The sequence below is a fragment of the Macadamia integrifolia genome, chromosome 4 (genome assembly GCF_013358625.1).
Source record: "Macadamia integrifolia cultivar HAES 741 chromosome 4, SCU_Mint_v3, whole genome shotgun sequence".
Classification (NCBI taxonomy): Eukaryota; Viridiplantae; Streptophyta; class Magnoliopsida; order Proteales; family Proteaceae; genus Macadamia; species Macadamia integrifolia.
Window position 1 is genome coordinate 30071284 of NC_056560.1, and position 17778 is coordinate 30089061.

General features: G+C 38.2%; 1 protein-coding gene across 2 annotated transcripts in view; it reads right to left on the bottom strand.

Moving 5' to 3' along the window:
- Positions 1-17778, bottom strand: part of LOC122075231 (N-terminal acetyltransferase A complex auxiliary subunit NAA15) — a 54043-nt gene that overhangs the window by 20064 nt on the left and 16201 nt on the right. For both annotated transcript variants that reach the window (XM_042640189.1, XM_042640187.1), the window contains exons 7-14: positions 16836-16907; positions 16618-16733; positions 8463-8595; positions 5598-5675; positions 5419-5472; positions 5229-5299; positions 2862-2916; positions 2639-2734 (exon numbers count right to left, since the gene is read on the bottom strand). In XM_042640189.1, the coding sequence (XP_042496123.1) occupies positions 2639-2734; positions 2862-2916; positions 5229-5299; positions 5419-5472; positions 5598-5675; positions 8463-8595; positions 16618-16733; positions 16836-16907 (675 nt within the window). The remainder of the gene's footprint in view (positions 1-2638; positions 2735-2861; positions 2917-5228; positions 5300-5418; positions 5473-5597; positions 5676-8462; positions 8596-16617; positions 16734-16835; positions 16908-17778) is intronic.

Sequence of the window (17778 nt, forward strand, 5' to 3'; positions counted from 1 at the left end):
GGGGGGGGGGGAATATGGCTAGGCAACAATATGGTGGTTATGATCCGGGCCGGCACACGTTTCATTACTATGAGCCTAGGACTCTAGGATGAGCACAAGGTGAGTCATCCACTTGTATTGTTACTACTACTATTTACTCTAATATATGTTACTCTTTCTTTCAATTACTAACAAAACATGTATGATGCCTGATTTATTAAAAGGTTTATAGTTTGATGTCTTTTAGTTCTTGATGCTTATTTAATTTATTGCACACTTTTACTTGAACTATGTGTTCTAGTAGTACTAAATATTGTGTGCACACTTTTACCTTGATTAGATCGGTCCTCCAGTCCATGTATCTTTCTTGGTCCAGTACTTATGTCCTTCCTGCCTCTGTAATTCAATCCTTTGAAAGTCTAATGTACTCTTTCCTTTGGAAGGGCTCTGACTCCTCCAAATTCCTTAGGCCTCTCAGTTGGGAGAAGGTCTATCTCCCTATATCCGAAGGTAGACTTGGGATCAGGAGAATCAAAGATGCCAACTCTGCTGGAGTCCTCGCTAATCTGGAAAATTGTCTCCAAGCATAAAAGCATTTGGGTCGATTGGACCATCTCCGGATTTCTCAAACACAACTCCCTTTGGACTGCCCCTTTCACTTCGAATGCCTCTTGGATCTGGAGAAAGATCCTTGATTATAGGCCCATTGCCCTTCCAGCCATCTCCTATTCCATTGGAAATGGGCAATCAATCTCCCTCTGGGAGGACCCCTAGCATCCTTCGGGCATCTTATCCCATTTTCTCTCTCCTAGAGTCATCTGCTCTTCTGACCTCCCTTCCAATGCTTTTGTCTCCTCTATTCTCTCCCCCGTTGGCTGGTCCCCCCCTCTTTTGGACCTCTAGACCTCCCTCCCTATTCCTCCTAGCCATAGAGGTAGAGATGGCAAGTGTATCTGGCTCCCCTCCTCCAATGGCACCTTCTCCTCTGCCTTCGCTTGGTCTTTTATCTGAACCCCTTCTTCGGTAGTTCCCTGGCCCTCCCTAGCTTTACTCTTTGGCGTTGCTTGACCAACTGTCTCCCTACTCAATCCTTCCTCATTCACCGCCACATCCCAGCCAACCCTTCTTGCTATCTCTGTCCCCATGGTACTGAGGATATCTCCCATCTCTTCTTCTCCTGCCCCCTTCTCCTCCCTCATTTGGAAAATTGTCCCTTTCCAAATGCTGGCCTGCTAGGATATCCATCCTCCCTTTTGACAGAGAATGGATATGGATCGACATGACCTTCTCTGGCTCTTCCATTTGTGACACCATTAATCATCTTTGGATGGAGCGAAACATCCGTAGATGGACCCCCAAATCTCGATCTCCAGATAAGATTTGGAAAGCTATCAGCTTTGATGTTGCCTCTAAAGCCCATTCCCTTCAACCTCGTCCTGTTAACATCTCCTGCCGGAATACCCACATTATTGCCTCTTGGAACCTTCAGGTAGATCTCATCCAACCCACTTGATGGCATTTGGCTTCTCCCCCCCCCCTCCCCCTCCCCCTCCCCCTTTCCCTTTTTATCTTGTTTAGTAGATAATGATTGTCTTTGTTTCTTGTTTGCCCCTGGGTTGGCTTCTCCATGTTGGCTTAAGCCTTCCCTCCCCCCCTCTTCCCTTGTATATTATTCTCCTCTTGGCAATGAATTATTTATTCATCCCCCAAAAAAAAAATAGTGTTGAATAGCGGGCAGAGCTCACATACGCCGTAGACTAACCAACTGAGGCTCAGAAGTCACAGTAATATTTCCATTGCATCTAAAAGGCCTAAAATAGTATAGATGACAAGTTCCAATACCTAAATTGGCCATAAGGCCACTGAAACCCACCCGAAACTTCTTGTCAAAAAATACATAGTTTCGGTGAGATCTCAGCAGAACTCGGTTTTGGACCTGACAACCATGCCTGAAACTGAGACCTTGAAACATGCAAAGGACACCAGCCGTAAGACACCCTAGTATTCTTGGAAAATTTTCAAACAATCACCCTTTAACCAATTAACACCACAATCCCACCTAAAATACCAGCATTAGGGGAAGAAACTATCAACCACAGGGTTCCCTCATAATGTGGAACTCGAACAAATATCATACACTTCATTCAAGCAGGACTCGGGAAAAACAAATTAAATACTGATTTTTTTAGTCCACTGAACAGAAAATAAATGAAATTTTTTATAACTTTCCATTTATCTGAACACAGTTTCTACCCAAAGAACCAGGAATGAATCTCCTTCAAATATGGACAATTTTTTTAGTTAATCAACAAATTCCTTCCCCAAAGACAATCTTAAAGGCTAACTGCCAATGCATAACGAGCAAAGCACACTAGCACAGCATTCAAAGGACAGCTAAAAATTTATCAGTTTCACACTATTCACGGATCATCCTCTAATGCTCAACTGAAGGCCCCATCCTCTAAGGCAACACGGTGAAATGAAGCTCAAAGAGTATAATGAATAAACAGCAAGGTGACAGGCTAAAAGCGAAATAAAATTAATAAATGATAGTTAACCTGCAAATTATTTTAATAACAAAAAATTTACCATATGCACTGTATACACCTCAAATAGCTTATATAACATTGACAAGGCCTTAAAAATAATGTAAACAAACCTTGACTGAGTAGAGGTCAATCACAGTTGGTGTATGATTAATGGCCTCATCAATTTTATTGAGAGCAATATCATAATGACCACGTCTGTCATAATGCTGCATCAGATCAAATTCCCCAAGATAAGTGCTATTTATATATATAAAAATAAAACAAATAAAAAACAATCAAAAAATGGATAGAAGACATTCGGATATTTAACCAAGATATGGTAGAGAAAAAAACCTGAGCCAATAAAAATAGCGTCCACATAAGTGTTGACGGAGGCTCTTTCTCTTGCCTGCATTTTAAAAGGTTTTGGTAATAATTTAAATTTCTTTCTTTATTGTTAATAAATAACAATATTGCGAAAAAATATAAACAATGACAAAGTTCAACTATGGAAAACGACGACAAATTTTAACCCTTTAACTATGGGAAATCTACATCAAATCCAAATCATCTAGGATGGTATTGTAGGCAAGACTAATCAACTCTCACTGTCACTAGGACAGTGGGGTTTTGTCAATAACTTAATTGAAGGACAAGATGGCTAGCATTCAGTTTCAGAACTACCTAAGGGGATGTTTGGTTTGGTAAATCTTTGGAATGACATTCTTTAGAATGATAATTCTTAATTTTTGGAGTTGTTTGGTTCCACTAGATTGACCCTCATAAGTGAGCACCCTCCTTCCCATGAATGACCATATTACAAAGGATGTGTTCCAAATCTGAGTTTACCTCAACACTTAAACTCAGATTTGAGCAACCTTTTTACCACCTAATATAAAAGGAGAAAGCGGAAAGAAGTTCTCTACGAAAGCCAATATCTCAACCCGCGAGAAACATGTACTAGCCTCAAGGTAGGGGTGTCAATTCCTAAATCGAACCGGTAAAATCGGCCGGACCAAACCGATAACAACAAGGACCGAACCGAAGCCTTATTGGTTCGGTTCGGATCGGTTCGGTTTGGAGTATTGCAACCCCGAAACCAAACCGAACCGCACCGGAAACCGGATGAACCCGAAACCAAACCAAAACCGGCTCAAAACCCGGACCGAAACTGAAACCAAACCGGTAAGAAACCAAAGCACTCCAAAGTTCATTAAAAAAATCAAAATTTGCATAGTTTTGTATACATTTGTATGGAAATTCGAATCCAAACTGGACCAAAAACCAAAACCAACCCGGTTACAAATCGATTTAAGAAACCGAAGACAAACCGAAACCAAACCGAAACCGGAATTTCCTTATTGGTTCGGTTTCGGTTTCAGCTTTCCCACACCGAAACCGACTCAACCCGGACCGAAACCGAGCCGGACCGACCGATTGACGCCCCAACCTCAAGGCAACCAAACGATTTTTCAAAAAGAAACATAATTCAGAAGAATGTCTATCAAAAGTTTGACATTCATATCCGATATATACACCATTTGATTTACCGAACCAAACACCCCCTAAGGTCCTCATTCGAAGCATAAACTACAACCAGGATCACTATACAAGTTGATGGTATCAGAATATGGACAGAATTGACTAAAATTAAGAGAAATTCGATATCTCAACATCCATCAACTAGATTTGGTTGAAATTCTGGTCGAGTGTAGAGCTTAACCAGACCTATCAAGTGATCTATCTATCCTGAAAATCAGATCAGATTTAGTAGATGAATTCCAGACTGCTTACTTTCAAGCTATAGCAAGAAACTGAAATTCTATAACACATCTCAAAGATCTGAACTAAGAAACTGATTAGGTATCATTCGAACAAAGTTCAGAATATCAAATTTTGAATCTCAGATGGAACAATTAGAAGAAATAATAAGAATATGATATCGATAGCTTTAGGTAGACAGAAATAAGAAGAAAACGGTAAGGAGAAGAAGAAATCAGACGATTAAGAAGAAAAGAGAAGTGACAATTTACCACAACTACAAAAGATCTTTTGAAACTCTGGACCATAAAAGTACTCCTAATCACTTACACACTGACTTGACATAATAGACTCAAGACAAAACTCCATCTAGCTAAAACGTATCTTAATCTAAGAACTCAAGCCAGTAATCCTGTGTACTGAATTCAGTCCCAGTTATAGGCTTATAATTTAGGTCCATTACAAATTAACCCCATAAACAAGTAGCCCAAGGCCAATAGAACCCATCAATGGCCCAAATAAGGTCTTTCTAAATTGAGTAGTCTTAACAGAATCAAAACTTTTCAACGTCTTTATCCTTCATATAACTTCTTCCATTTTATTTAGTATTTTTTTTTGGGGGGGGGGGTGATTAAGATTTCAAACATGTTTTCCTCCTCTTACCCTTTATCTTTCCTTGATCTTAAAATAATTCTTCTTCTTCCCCCCCCCACCCCCAAAACACCCTCCATTTTCAAGTCAAAAAAAAATTGTATCAACTTCAAAAGTACAGCAAGGAAATTAAGAAAACTCAACACTATGATTTCAAGAACTTCAGTTTGATCAACCCAGATGCAATTTGACCATTAAAATTTTGAAAAAAGAAAAGCAATTTTAGAACATTGATTACATTGGTTGCAAGCTTGTTCACATTTCCAATAATAACATTGGAGAATAAATTTTTTATTATTCAAAAAGTACCTTCCCAGATATGCTCCGGTGGTTCTAATTGAATCTTCCAACTCAAGAATCAGTTGCTCTAAAGCATCTGCCTGTAGAAGGTACACGAAAACGAGAAACGATCAACTGTCAGAATAAACATCCAACAAAAACAAATTCCTAATGTTCCTCTGCACACATGCACACACACAGACAGAGCAATCAAACTAACCTTGCCAGGGTGATCATACAAAGGACTAAGATCAGAGAACAATGAAGGAACTCCCTACAAACAGGACAACAATACAGAGAGACATGAGATTAGTTTTAAAGGCCAATTTAGATAAACCAAAACAGAACTAACATTTGGATAACCAAGCAGAAAGCATAAGCAAATTTACAAATCATTACCTTGGTTAAGAGAGGCCTAATATATTTAGCTGCTGCCTCCTGGAATTTTTCACCTTGTAGAAAATCAAGTGGTATTCTCTGCATAAGAAAACAAAGTCCATTACAGATTATCAGAAATTTTAAGTCATACAGATCACTCACCTAGTTGCAAAATTGGCACAAGTGTAAAGTGAAACCTCAGAACAAACTGAAGCAAAAGAACATTTTACATTTTTAGATAGGAATAAGCCAATATTACCAAGGTCCAAAGAACTAAACAACAATTCCCTAGTATCCAAATCCCTGGTTATCAAAGTCAAGCAGAAAGGTCTATGGTATAATAACCTGCAAAGGAACTACCAAAAATGTCTCAATATAATACAATGGCAATGGAAAGGGAGCCCAGGTTGATAGCTCGTCTCCTTTGCTGTTGGGAGAAGTATACAACCATTTTTTCTGCTTACAAACAAGTGACTAGGGAGTAATGTGGTATTCTAATCACCAAAGAAATAGGGTTAGAAAATCTCACGTAAATCCATGCTCACAGAGATTAGGGGCTCAAAATAGAAACCAGCATTTAGTAAGAACCCAAAATAGAATCTCTCAAAATAATAATTCAGATTTAGTAGTTAGAAACCAGATTTGGAAAGTTCCAGAAATAGAAGCGTATGGTACTAAACATAGAAACTGGAAACAGAAATTAGAACTTAATTGAAAAGGTTCAAAATTAGAAACTGAGACACACTAACTACAAAAAAAAACTTAGTAACTAAAATCAAGGAATAGCAAACGAGAACCGTATTAGAATCACATAACAGATTTAGTAACCAAGCAGTACAGAAATAAGAAGTAAATCAGAATTAGTAACATGTTGTAAAAACAGAAGTAGAGAGGCTTATCAGTGTTGTAACAGCACTCAAGACAAAGCAATAAACTGTCAGCAAAACAGTGGAACGATGGACTGATAGTGGGCTGTATTGGCTGTAGAAATCCAGGTCTGAAACTAAGAGGAGCAATGCTAATAGTAAGGATTCAGAATAGAAAATTAAAGGATAAAAAGAAACAGCAAATAGAAATTGCAACATGGAAAAATAGTCAGAATCTGACCTTTAATGGAAGGAGGAAAAGAAGATAGAAGAAACAAGAGAAGGAAAGAAGGATATGTTAGGCCTCACACCTAACTGGCTAACTGTAGCAAAGGAATCCCACCAACTTCAGTCTTGGCATTCCACCAAGGCTTCCCTACTGCATCCCATGGTAGAGCAGTTTTGAATCCCACAAAACCATGCCACCTATCACAAAACTCACAAGCTCAAGGCTAAACTATTTCCCAAATCAATGGTAGTGGGTATGATCCACTATGCATAACTTCATGGAAATAAGCAAAACAGGAAACCCCTATGTATGGTAGGAGGGATCCTTTACAACTCAAATCTCTCTTGAACATGGAAGCTATACTAGAACATTACAAAATAGATACGAACTACTTAAACCCGTATAGGACTTGAATACCTAAAATTTGGGCTTATAGAATAGGCCCACTACAATAGTAAACCCAAAAATATAATGCCCATGGCCCATACAACCTACTGGGAACTGAAAATTAAGCCTATTAATCCGTTCTTGGTCCAGTTTGATGGCCTGGTTTGCTTTTGGCCTTCCTGTTCTTTTAAACTACGTCAGTGAGCCTTGTAATCAACACTAAGATCACTTCTGAAGGCAGATCATTCTTCCTTTTTTTCTTTTTTTTTTGGGGGGGGGGTGTTTAAGGGGAGAAACGAAGGGCACAAGTGGGGTGATTTTAAAGTAGGCGGTTCTCGAATGTCCTTAGTGTTGAGATAGTGTGATTACGTCCACTTTCTTTTGGCAAGCATGGAGAATTGTAATGGTGGAGGAATGATTAGCCTAGAATGGATACTGCCTGAGCCAATGTTAATAGCTCATACATCAGTTGGATATTGTCATTCTCGTGCTGTTGGGAGAAGTATATAACCAATTTATTATGCTTACAATCATGTGTCTAGAAAAGGAGCCTTGTAATCAACCCTAAGATCGATCCTGATGGAAGACACAACCTTTTTTATTGTTTTTTTTCTTTTATTTATTTATTTATTATTTATTTGGGGGGGTGGGTTGTGTGGGGGTAGGGGCTGGAGTGCCAGAGTGTGCCTCTATCCTAAGACATCTCCAGTATTTAGATAATGTTAATTACCTCCACTTTTTTTTTTTTTTTGGCAAGGTTATGGAGAAGTTCATGAAAGAATTTACCTATTTTTCAGTTAGGTGGGAGTCTAGCCATGTGAAACCTATAAAAATGGATATTTTAACTGAAGAAAATTGCTTTGCTACCAGTCTTGGTGTTCAATCAAAATCTCTTGAAGGTGTGATCCTTCTTAGTTCCTGGACATAATGTCTAGAAACCAATTAGTATGTGATCATAGTTCAGTCTATCCATCTACAACAACAACAACAACAAACAAACAACAAACCAGCCTTATAAAATCCACAAACCTCCATTAAGACCTTAAACTGATAGACAACCCCATATCCCTCCACTGTCCTTCAATTTCTCCTTTCCTTTTCCTTTTCCTTTTTATAGATCTTTCTAGTTCATTTCTTCAAGCACCCCCGCCAGGGAAAAGAAAAAAGCCGAAGCAGATAATACTCATCATAAAGCCAGAACTCAAACTTGGTATTGGAACCCAGGAGAGTAGGATGACACAATGAGCTAAAGGCCAATGCTGATACTGTATAAGCTGATCTACTATATGATAGATGGGATCAATACAGTCTGCACTATTAACGGATCAACATCTATTAACAATCCAATGGTGATCCTTAAATCCATGTCATGAACTGAGCACCAGAACCAAAGGAAAAACTTACCTTAACAGCAGATGACCAAGTATATTGCTGCCCAAGGGATTTGTACAAGGTATCCAACCGATCAATATCATCTGATGAATACTGGCCACTTTCTGAGCATAACTCCATGCATTTTTGCAGGCCTTCGTAATACCTGAATAGGACATGTCAGACAATGAAATCAGCTCTATTTTATTTTTTTATTTTTTTTATTATTATTATTTTTTTAAATATATCCAAAGGAGAGGAAAAACAATGAAATCCTTATAACAATAAATTACACTGCAATAATCATTGACAATCAAACCAAAACATGGAAAAAGGAGGGGGTTAAAGTAACATAAGTGGTCACTCCAGCAGCAAATGCATCAATGATGTGCAGAGATTGATTTTTTTTCACATAACACTGAGTTAGATCAGAGTTTTTTTTGTATGATAACATATGCCTATTTGGATGGACAGGATTTGTTAAAACAAAATACTAGATCGGTTTTCTATAAACAAGGGCAATCTTGTAATTTTTGTTATATAGTTTTAAGGGTATAACTAGGTCACACAGGTTACTTAAGTGTCTATTATTTTATTAAAAAATATACAGGTCGTGGGGTAAAATTTAAGTGTTTTAAGATATTGTTTTGTTTATTCATGTGCTACAAGAATACTAGGCATAGTTACAAGAGTCCTTATGTTAGTCAAGGCGACGCCTGGGCGACACCTTGACAACTATTATCAATTTTCTCCCAATTTCTCTCTCCTGCCATCAATGCCCCTAGTTCACCCATCTATTCCAAATTTGTCAGTTTATTCATTATTTTCAAACCTACAATTCCATGTAATAAGTTCTACATAATTCTCATTAAATCTGGACCTTCTGAAAAGGATCAGATCTGATCACTATCAAACATAGGTGATGCAGTTTAGTTTCCTAAATAGGCTTGTTTTATTAGGAATAAGCTTAGGGTTGGGTTCCATACATGTTGGGCCTTTGATCCCATGTGTTTTGAGTGTAATAGGCCACTTTTATGGGTCTAAAAGGGAGGGTCTAAGATTGAATACGGGATTACTAGTTAGTTTCCATTTTCATTAGTTTCCTTTTTAGTTGGGCTTGATTTGAGTTATATTTCTTTCCTTAGGAGTCAAGTTATTAATTGAGTCAAGTCATTAGTAGTTAGTTTCCTTTTTCAACTAGTTTCTAATTTCAGTTAGTTTCCAATTTCAGTTTTTAGTAACTATTGTATTAGGAGAATATTTAGTTTCCTTTTTGAGGAAACTTCTATTTTGTAATTCCCTCCCCCATTAACATTATAAATAAAGAAGAGGAGGCTCCTAAAAGCCTAGAATGATTTTGATAAAAAATAATGGTTGTTGCTATTGTCTTCTTCATGAAGAGTTGTCTTGTGTTTGATCAAGGCTGATGGAATTGGTGTTTGATCCAATTGACTCTTTGCGGTGTGAAGCCCAAGAGGTTCTTTTCAAGTGTTTTTTTTTCTTCTTATTGTTACTATTCTTCTTCAGCCATCTCAGGTAAGTAATCTGAATTTTTCTGCAGAAATTTATGGGTTAAACTTTCTGTTTCCTATTCTGTCAACCTAGTCTATTTGGAGTTCTGGCCACCCGATGGCTTTGAGTTTCTAGTCGAGTGTTACCCTTGTTGTATGGAAGACTCGATCCAATTTTTAGAGTAATCTGACCAGGGGATTGTCTGATATATTAAATCTTTCAAATCTGGTCGATCTCTGTTCTAACTCACTTCTGTCCAGAATTCTGGTTCGATTGTTCCAGCTGTTGATGTATTAAAATTGGTAGCTGTTGTTCATGATTCAGCCTCTGTTATTGGACTACTAAGCCTCTGTTTTTCCTGGTCTCTATTCAGCTACAGAAATTCTGAAACACTGAGATCGATGGACTGCTGATTTATTATTGTTTTTTGCTGATTTATTATAGCTGGTATATTGGGTTCTTGGTTGTTCTTTGGTTTACAAGATCCTGTTGTTTGGGTCTAGTTTGGCTTGTCAAACCTAGTCCTACATCAAGTGGTATCAGAGCATGGCTGAGAACAACACCCCCACCTTAGCTTCTATTATGGAGTTGATACAGAATATGAGAGCTGAACTAAAGGCTGAGTTGAAGGCTGAATTGGATGCCAGGTTGTTGAATGAAGAGACCCCACCCCAACAGCCTACTGGCAGTTCACGGACAACACCCGAAGTGGACACTCCAATGAATGTGGTTACTCAGTTGACTAATAGGAGAGCAAACCCTAATCTGAGAGCACCACAGAGGGTTCCGGTAGCACAACCTACTTTTGAAGAGCATGTAAGAGGATATTTTGAGACTGAGCGTCCCGTGCAACAGAGGTATTCTGGAGATTCACAGAAGGTCAAGCTCGATCTGAAGGAGTTTGATGGGAGATATGACCCCCAATTGTTCTATGATTGGGTAGTGGCACTAGACGACTATTTTGACTATTATGAGTTACCTGAGGAACGGAAGATGAAACTAGCTCGTGCTAAGCTAGTTGGGGCTGCTCGTGAGTGGTGGAGGACCTATGAGCTAGAGTTGGAAGACCGTGGTAGAGAACCTACTAGTTGGGAAGAGATGAAGCTTGAGTTATCAGATAAATACTTGCCACGCAACTTCAGAGCTCGCATACAAGACCAGCTGAACTCTCTTCGTCAAGGGTCTATGACTGTTGCCGAGTACATGAACAAGTTTGACGCACTTTATTCTCGTACAGGCATAAGGGAGAATGAAAGGCAACTGTTATCTCGGTTTCGACTGGGATTGCGAGTTGAAATCAACAGGGGTATCGGAGTTGTTGAAGTGCACTCAGTGAGGGATTGTTTTGACAAGGCCCTACGAGCAGAGGAGCTTCTAGCACAACCAGTTAGAAGGTTTGGTTTCCAAGCTGGGGAGGTAAAGAACAATTTTCCAGCCACTAAACCTAACACTTCAACACCCCTAAGAGCCACAACTCCTCTATGTGAAGTGAAGATACCTCTATTCAAACCAAAAGAACTTGAAGTCAAGGTTCACATTGAAGAGATGGTTCTTGAAGCTTCAAAGACAGAAGGTCAAGAGATAAAAGATTCAACTGAAGAGTTCTACATTGAAGAGAGCATAATAGGCAAGACTAAAGATGTGGAAGATGAGGTAGTGATTGAAAGAACTCCACAACAAGTCTTTGAGACTCATGATGAGAAGGAAGAGATTGTTCCTCCAATCCTTGATGAGAAGGTTACCAACATTGACGACTCTATGCACATGACATTCACAGTTGGTATTGATTCAGAGGTTGAGCATATAGAGTTTGTTATGCCATCATGGTTCGTTGAAGAGAAAGCTCCACACCTTGAAGACTACATTCCACAAGTTTACAAGCAACCAGAGTTTTGTTTGGGAATGGTCAAAGCTACTACTGATATGTTGTTTCCCCCTCATCACTGCAAAATTCGGGGACGAATTTTTTCAAGATGGGGAGAGTTGATGCAGTTTAGTTTCCTAAATAGGCTTGTTTTATTAGGAATAAGCTTAGGGTTGGGTTCCATACATGTTGGGCCTTTGATCTCATGTGTTTTGAGTGTAATAGGCCACTTTTATGGGTCTAAAAGGGAGGGTCTAAGATTGAATACGGGATAACTAGTTAGTTTCCATTTTCATTAGTTTCCTTTTTAGTTGGGCTTGATTTGAGTTATATTTGTTTCCTTAGGAGTCAAGTTATTAATTGAGTCAAGTCATTAGTAGTTAGTTTCCTTTTTCAACTAGTTTCTAATTTCAGTTAGTTTCCAATTTCAGTTTTTAGTAACTATTGTATTGGGAGAATATTTAGTTTCCTTTTTGAGGAAACTTCTATTTTGTAATTCCCTCCCCCATTAACATTATAAATAAAGAAGAGGAGGCTCCTAAAAGCCTAGAATGATTTTGATAAAAAAATAATGGATGTTGCTATTGTCTTCTTCATGAAGAGTTGTCTTGTGTTTGATCAAGGCTGATGGAATTGGTGTTTGATCCAATTGACTCTTTGCGGTGTGAAGCCCAAGAGGTTCTTTTCAAGTGTTTTTTTTCTTCTTCTTATTGTTACTATTCTTCTTCAGCCATCTCAGGTAAGTAATCTGAATTTTTCTGCAGAAATTTCTGGGTTAAACTCTCTGTTTCCTATTCTGTCAACCTAGTCTATTTGGAGTTCTGGCCACCCGATGGCTTTGAGTTTCTGGTCGAGTGTTACCCTTGTTGTATGGAAGACTCGATCCAATTTTTAGAGTAATCTGACTAGGGGATTGTCTGATATATTAAATCTTTCAAATCTGGTCGATCTCTGTTCTAACTCACTTCTGTCCAGAATTCTGGTTCGATTGTTCCAGCTGTTGATGTATTAAAATTGGTAGCTGTTGTTCATGGTTCAGCCTCTGTTATTGGACTACTAAGCCTCTGTTTTTCCTGGTCTCTATTCAGCTACAGAAATTCTGAAACACTGAGATCGATGGACTGCTGATTTATTATTGTTTTCTGCTGATTTATTATAGCTGGTATATTGGGTTCTTGGTTGTTCTTTGGTTTACAAGATCCTGTTGTTTGGGTCTAGTTTGGCTTGTCAAACCTAGTCCTACATCAATAGGTTTGAATATTCTCCGTTTCTGCACATCAACTAGAATTTTCTCTACTTATTGCAGGCTGATCACATCAGCAGGCATCAACATTGGTCAAGAACTATATGCTTCTACAGCATTTTATGAAAATTTTGAAAAACAAAATGAAAAATGAGTATATAACAGTGTACCGGAAACTGCAGAAACCAGAAGCAGGTCCAATTGGCCAGAAAATGAAGCAGTTTCTATTATTGGGGATGAAAATCTCCAGCAAAATGGTCATGCTACTAAAGGCATAGAAAATGGAAAAAGTAACTAAAATTCAGGTTTTAGCATGTTTATCCAAACCATTTCCAAGAGAAAAACAAGAGACCATGCCTAAAAGAAGAGTAAAAAGCAACATCAAGAGCCACGCTAGCCAGTTGGCTCCATGGAACAACTGCTACAAAGTAATTCTGTTTACAACTATACTACTGAATATTTAGATCGCAGCTTTGCATTCGAAGTCCAAAGCTATAGCCTATAGCAAGGACGATTACTCTTTCAAAGTGGAAAAGGCAAACACCACAAAGATTCACTCTTTCATTGTGGCTAAACTAGAGTGAGATGAACTGGGTCAATTGGGTTTTGGGTTCAGTACGATATTTTAATTATTTAGGATTTATTTTATTTGTTAATATATGTAATCATTTATTTTGGGTAGTTATTGGACAAGTAGGGAATTTCCAATTTGAGTTTTATTGTGTTTCTATTTTTTCAGTCTAGGTTCTAGGAAGTAATTAAGAGATTTTATTTCTATTACAATTCTAGACTTCAATTAGGTAGTTTTTATTTTAGTTTTCTTATAAGGCTTGTAACCCAATTCACTGGGGAGATTTGAAGAATGGAATTATTTGAGTTGTGCCGGTTTGGTATGAATCAGGTTGTGTGACCATCCTCCCTCTCTTTCTCTGTGCGAGCTTCTTCTGTCTCTCTTCTCTTTCTCATCATTTCCCTTCTACTTCTTCCCAGTGATATTTCTTCTGCTTTTTTTTTTTCCCTTGTTATTGCTGAATCGATTGGTAAAGTAAAGAGACTTCAATCTCTCACAGTGCTTCCCTTCTAACAGCCTCAAGTCTTGGGATTCTATTACATGCTTAGGGCGACACTACTTGTAAAGTCCCACCCTCAAACCTTAATACAGTAGTGAGTTGCAGAACTAATTTCAGATCAGATAAGCCCTCTTCCGCCCTTTGCAGTTTCAGACATCAATACGTCTCTCAGGTTTATTACTTGGGCTGGTAATGATGTGCAATCAATTGATATCTTCAATATCGACTTACCCTTGAAATCGCAGAACCAACAGAAGTCTATTGGCAGAGTTCTTGGACCCAAACCAGTGCTGCCTTCCGCTTCTGTTTTGAGCACAAGGTTGAAGACGATGCGTGTGTTCCACCTCTCTCACGATAGTTTAGGTCTTTGGGAATGTCCTTTTGTTATCATTAACTTCCTCTTTTCTTGTTACATATCTACCCTCCTTTTACCCTAGTTTCTTCATACCCTATATTTCATGTTTGTTCCAGGACTACCCTTTAGCCTTATGTTAGACATCCTGATGTAGATAGGGTTGTCAAAAGGAGGATTCGAACTGACCAAACCATGGTTCAGTTCTATCCCAAGTCTGGACCTGGTTTAGACCAGTCGAGCCAGCCTTGTTGGCCCCAATTTTGCACCTATGCTGGTCCACTCCTGCAGCCAAGGAACCAGCATAGAGGCCCCTTAAATAGTGCATATTTTACTTCCCTAAGTGTTCTTCTAGAAGAGTCCAAGCAGCCATCAATCCAGCCTGTCCAGCAGCTTCCATAACTGGTGTTCTCATGTGAACAGTATTTTTCTCAACAGGTTTTGGTCTTCAAAAGGAAGATCTTCTAAAAGCTATAGAACTGCCCCTTGTTCAGCTCCAAGAAAAGATCTCCAGCAGCCGTTGATTTGGTCCAGCTAGCATGATATTTAGTTTTTATTTTTGTGTCCAAGTTAGTTTCCTTTTTTGTTAAGCAATTAGTTTCCTATTTGTGATTAGATTAGCTTCCTTCTAAGTTCAGTTGTTACTTGTCAGTTTCTAATTTTGTTAAGCTTGAGATAGCTATTACCTTGAGAGGTTAGATGCCCATTCCCTAACTCTTTTCCTCCCTTCTCAACCCCTCCATCAAATTCCTTTTCTTCTTTGTGTTGTTTCATTATTTACTATTGCAGTAACCTGATTTTCTGGGCAGCAGTGTTACTGCTATAAGTTCCTGATTATTGAGCCATTCGACCTCATCTTTTGAAGGCTTCATCGCATTCATACCAGGGTCCTTCGACTCAAATTTTAAGGCTACCCAAGGCTTGTAGCTGCTGCTGCTGCTGCTACTGCAGAAGATCCATTAAACTTCCTTTTTCATTCCTTGAGCATAAATTTCCAACCAGCCATCAGTTGAGGACCAGATTTTTAGGTCCTGCTTGGGATTAGGATCACTTGTGATTCTAGTCTTACATTACATCCTTAGCACTTTGCTTCTTCTAAGTTGAACTTCCAAGGGATTACAACTTTGCCATTATGTTACAAATTTCAGTTTATTACAGTTGTGCCATTTCATGTAATTACAAACTTGCCACCGCTTCTTGTACTTGGATTATAGTTGTTTAAGTGTGTCCTAAGCAATCCAAATCGGGTTATTAGAACCCTGGATCTGCATCACATTCATAATTCAAGCAAAAAATCAACCCTAATGACACGTGGCTTTTCCTGTTTCTGGCATTGGATTGAAAATATTTTGCAGTGGAGAGAAATAACTAACTGCTGCTTGCAAGATCAAAACAAAAGCCGGTCATATGGCATGCATTAACAGTATATAAATCAACAAGTACATTAAGACCATAAAATGAGCCACTACCCTCACAATACTCAGACAAAACACGATAAAGGAAGGGCATAATTTCTATTTCAGGGGTCGATCATTTGGAGCCCACATGGGACCACTACTGCTCCATCTGGTTTTCTTGGGTACAAATCTAATCATTTCATTTAACAGAGACGATGAACTTAAGGGTGGAAACACATAATTAGAAGCTTGGCAGTTTGCTTTTAGTTTATATCTGTTATTTTGGGTAGAGAGGAATAATATTGTAATTCGCTCCAATGTTAATAAGTAAGATAACCAACTTAACGTGCTTGAGTTCTTTTTTAAACCTGTTGTGCATCTCCCTCCCTCTGGCCTATCTGCTTTCCTTCACAATTCCATAACTTTATGGCATTGAAATAATAGTTCAGACTAGAATAAATATCGTCAGCTATAATAACTACTAATGCAGGCCTAAGCAACATCAATGAGAAACTGAAGATAATAATTGACAACAGACCTAAATTTGACTAATGTATATTACAATAGCAACAGGAATTTGGCCAAAACAAGTACAGACAATCTGTGTCTAGAAATAAAAGTCCACATTATCTTCAAGAAAAAGAACCAACCTTCACTACGATTAAAGTTCACTGTCACCAATTAATGATAAGTAGTCATAATAAGCAAAAGGTTTTCACAATGCCATATTAAACTATAAGTGAGTGTGACCTGTAATTGTCAGGATTCATGGTTAGCAAAACCCTATAGACTTTCTCTCCTTCCCCTAGGCGACCAAGTTTCACCAACAAAGAGACCTGCTGTTCCTTGAAGGCTAATTTATCAACCTGAAAAGACATTAGTAAGAAACTAGAGAATATTGAACCATTAAGTTCAATCCCCAAAAACATCAAATATCCCTAGCGCCATGAAAAAGACAATGCACTTACAATTTTAAATTCCTTCTTGTGCAATTCCTCAAGAGCTCTTTCAAGAAAACCACATTCCTCTAATAAAGAGATCTGCAAAAATTCCAGAGATACGTGTGAAGGACACCTAAAATTAAGATATACTTAAGTACTTTGCAGTGAAATATCAAGAAGATTATGCACCACTGAGATGACAAAGCACATAGAAAACACTACAAATATTGACTTTTTACTCACAACAGAAATTTTAACATCTCGTTGCATAATTGTCGTAAATGAGAGGCCAAACAACCACATTCTCATTTCATCCATTATATATGATATTAGTCCCCGAGCGGAGAATAAAACTTAATATTGTGACTGTTTTACTTCTAGTTCTCTCCCAATAAGAGATATGAAGAGGATAATATTCATCCATGCCATGGGAGATTCGGGAGTTAGGAAGTGCGTCACAAAGGCATGTCAAAGTAATTAGAAAGATATTCACTTGAAGGTGGAGAAGGGGAATAGATATAGCTGGAAGATGTGCACTTACGGATCTTGCTCCGATAAAAGTTTCTGTACCGCATTCCGCTGGTAGTTAACAAATGGGCTACTCTGTTCTATTCTCAAGGTAGGTATAAAGACCTCATTTTGAATTTTAGAATTACAACAATCCCATTTTCTGTGCCATAAAACTCTGACAATCATCTGGGTTGCAACACTCAAGACGAATTTCCTTGCAATCAAATAAATTTATCCATGACCTTCCCCTCGATCAAGAATTGCTCTTTTCTCTTAATGTGGATTTAGAGACAATCTTCGGTGAACATTTAAAGACAAATATTACTTTTTGGCATACTTTTGTAAAGAAGATGGTGAAACATCCGAATCATTTTGGACTAAAGGTAGTTATAATATCCATACTTATAGCTATGGATAAGAACTTCCTCAAGAAAATAGGATGACCAAAATCCAAGAGGTA